The sequence below is a fragment of the Hipposideros armiger genome, unplaced genomic scaffold (assembly GCF_001890085.2).
Source record: "Hipposideros armiger isolate ML-2016 unplaced genomic scaffold, ASM189008v1 scaffold_780, whole genome shotgun sequence".
Classification (NCBI taxonomy): Eukaryota; Metazoa; Chordata; class Mammalia; order Chiroptera; family Hipposideridae; genus Hipposideros; species Hipposideros armiger.
Window position 1 is genome coordinate 63,076 of NW_017732130.1, and position 3,280 is coordinate 66,355.

General features: G+C 29.9%; 1 protein-coding gene across 1 annotated transcript in view; it reads left to right on the forward strand.

The window, feature by feature from the left end:
• CHORDC1 (cysteine and histidine rich domain containing 1) overlaps positions 1-2,901 on the forward strand; it is a 26,538-nt gene extending 23,637 nt beyond the window's left edge. Inside the window, exon 10 of the mRNA XM_019628297.1 lies at positions 4-2,901. Within this exon, the coding sequence (XP_019483842.1) occupies positions 4-147 (144 nt within the window). The 3' untranslated portion in view covers positions 148-2,901. The remainder of the gene's footprint in view (positions 1-3) is intronic.
• The last annotated feature ends 379 nt before the right edge of the window (positions 2,902-3,280 follow it).

Here is a 3,280-nt window from a genome sequence, read left to right on the forward strand (position 1 = left end):
GTGATTGATGTAAAGCGAAGTTATGTAACTATGACTGCAACAAAGATTGAGATCATCATGAGAAAAGCTGAACCTATGCAATGGGCAAGCCTTGAATTACCTATAACCAAAAACCAGGAAAAACAAAAAGAAGATAAAACAGAATAAGCTGAGAAGAAAAAGAAGTCATTTCAGAATTATTAATATGTGGTGTGTGGTGGGTTGCTGCTGTAATCTTTTGGTTTTTTTTGATGTTGTTATTGTTGAATCTGGCATTTCAGGGTCAACAGTAGGTTTTTAAAAGCCAAAGTCAGTTTATCTTTTTGTGCCGCCCATTTTCCTTTTGAGTTACCTAAGTTTGATTATTCATTTCTCCTCACTTAGATGTATTCTATACTTGAAGAAGCTAGAAAATAGCTCATAAACAGTTAACAATATTTCTTAGTGTAATATTATGTTAAGCCACAAAATACAAACATTTGTTCAGATCTTCCTATTCCGTAATTAGTAAAACAAGATGGAATGTCAAAATTTTAATTCTTTTTTTCATGAGTTTCTGTTCCTATGATACTTGAAAATCTTTAAAAAAGAGAGAAAGCTCTGCAATATTTTTTCCACTTGGGATGGTTACTTTCTGTAGGAAGTTTAATTCTGAGGCAGCGTAGTAAGTAGTTAAAGAGGAATATGTACATTGATTAAAAAATTAGAATTCGTTTACAAACCTAATTGAAATAAACTATATCAGTACCTGTATTGTCAAGCAGTATGATTTAAGAGTATAAGAAACAAAAGTATAGAGGTATGAATTTGATTAAAATTTACCATTTTATAAGACTTAAGCAATATTGTTAAATATCTCTTTCCTGATTAATAAGGTCTTGGTATGATGTTACGACTAAATTGTGTCTGAATTATAGCCTACATTCTCTTAACCATGTTTAATTACATGTAAAGAGAAATACATATCTGGCCTCCCTGATGGAAAACTATAAAATTATAGATTAAAAGGCTTATGGAAATACATTAGAGTATCAGAAAATGATTTAAGCTTTGCTTTATGACAACTATCTATTACATGTTAAATAAAATCGCTTAATTGTTTTGGAGGTTTTTTTAGGTTTTCATGAACAGTTTGACAATTCTAGGTGATACAATGTTGATTATGTATTGTACTTTATTACATAGATGTAGAATTAGATTATTTATGATAATTGAACCCCTTAAAGGATAAGTTAACTTTCTGAGATAGAGCAGAGCTCACAAAGAAAATGAAAAATAAGAAATATTATGAAGTCCAAAACTCTCATAGAACTTAATAAGTTTGGGCATGAATTATGCTTATGTAGATTAAAATGATTATTTCCTAAGCCTCTTCAGTGTTTTGCTTTTCTTGGTATTAATAGAATTCATATAAAGGAAAATTTTGCGGGCTAAAATTTTAAAGTGTTAGTATATCTCATTCTACAACCCTTAGCTGATAACTGTTATAGTTATGTAATTATTAAATGGTTTGCTTTGTTACAAGATATAAAAACTCTTCCAGCCAGGCTTCCACGACACTAAAATATCATTGCAAGAAACTTTTGGCAGTAAAAATTAGACCCAAATAGAGTAGGTCTATAAATCCTTGGGTTGTATTTAAATTTTTAAAAGTTAATCTTTCATAATTGAGTGGCCTGAGCTCATTTGGAGACATGAAATCTTTTTTATTGTTTAGGGAAAATGTTGATACTTGGTTTGAGGTCATGGTTAATGTACCCTTTTTTAATGCTTCCTTCTTGCAGCTCGTTTCCCCTAAACGGTTTCTTCATATCTTATGTGCTATTGGATTATTATTTAACGTAAATGGACTATATGCCTAAGAGTTAGTTACAAAGGACAGTCTGGTTTTTTTTAGATACAGCTTACATATTTAGTCTAGTTGCATTAGTGACCCTTCTATTTACTTTCTTATTTCTGTGTACCTCTGAATTTGTTGCCCAGATAATTTAAAGATATTTATCTTTGACTCATACATGAAGAGACACAGTTATAATTAGGTAGAATATGTTTTGCTTTTTACAATCTGTCATAAAAATAAAAAGTGATTTACTTTATTAAGTTGTTTCTCTAAAAAATATGCTTTGTCTTTCTCAGCATTCGGAGTAATTACTATAGCAAAGCAGTCAAAGCTGTTTGTTATGCACTTGGTAAACTAACGACAGCTGAACTAACCATGGGAAAGAAAATACTATTTTTCTTGCCTAGTACGTTTGCTAGTACACAGTAAGGTCCTAAGAAGTTGAGCTTTTATTTTTTTAATCTCTTTTTAGATAATTTTAGATTTACAGAAGAGTTGCAAAAAAACAAATACTGAGTTCTTTATATCCTATGTTAATATTCCCCTTTTGTTTAAATCTTATATAACCATAGATCATTTACAGAACTAAATTGTCTTGGTAAAATACTATTAACTAAAGTAGAACATTAATTTTGACCATCTGTTTTTAGTGAAACACAATTTATTACAAGGTAGCTCTTGAGACCTATGCCAATTTTTTTGTGTGTGATAATTTAAGCCAGGAATTTAAAAACGATTAAAAATACAAATTGAAATCAGTTTACCATTGTCAAGTGTTTATAGGTCCATGATGTAATTCCTTGTAACCATTAACTGGCAAAGAACAGTAATGATCTATTTAATTAGAATTTATATTTTATGCCATAGATTTTAATTCTTATTAAGTATAACTTGTTTGGTTTTCTTTAGACAGTTATTCAGCCATAGAAGGGTAGAGAACCTTAAAAAGTTCTTCCAAATATTTTAAGGTGACTGAATTACTGCTCTGCCACCCCTTGCTTAAAAAAAAAAAAAAAATTGGTCATTCCCCAGCCTGAAAATGCTTGTCATGCATACACCCACAATAAAAATTGTAAAGCTCATTTATGAGGTCTGGTGTCAGTTTTAGAGCATTTGGGTATGTACTCTTAACTTTTTCTTAACAGCCAGGTATTTGCAAGTTACCTGTTAGAACAATAACAGGGTTTTGGGGGTGTTTTTTTTGGTAATTTTATTGCAAATTATTTTGATCTAGCACTCATACTTGGTGTTTGGTTTGATTCTTTTGCTTATAATTTCATGTTCTCAGTTCTGAAATGAAAGCTAAGTCCATCTTGATTTTAGGTTTTGTTAATCAGTGGGTTTTTTTTTTTTTCTTTTAATAGTCTATTGGGTAGCTGGGAAGTTGTTTTTTTTTACCTGATTCCTTTTTTTAACATTTTTATTAAAAATATAGTGAGCATAAAATATTGTATTAGTTTA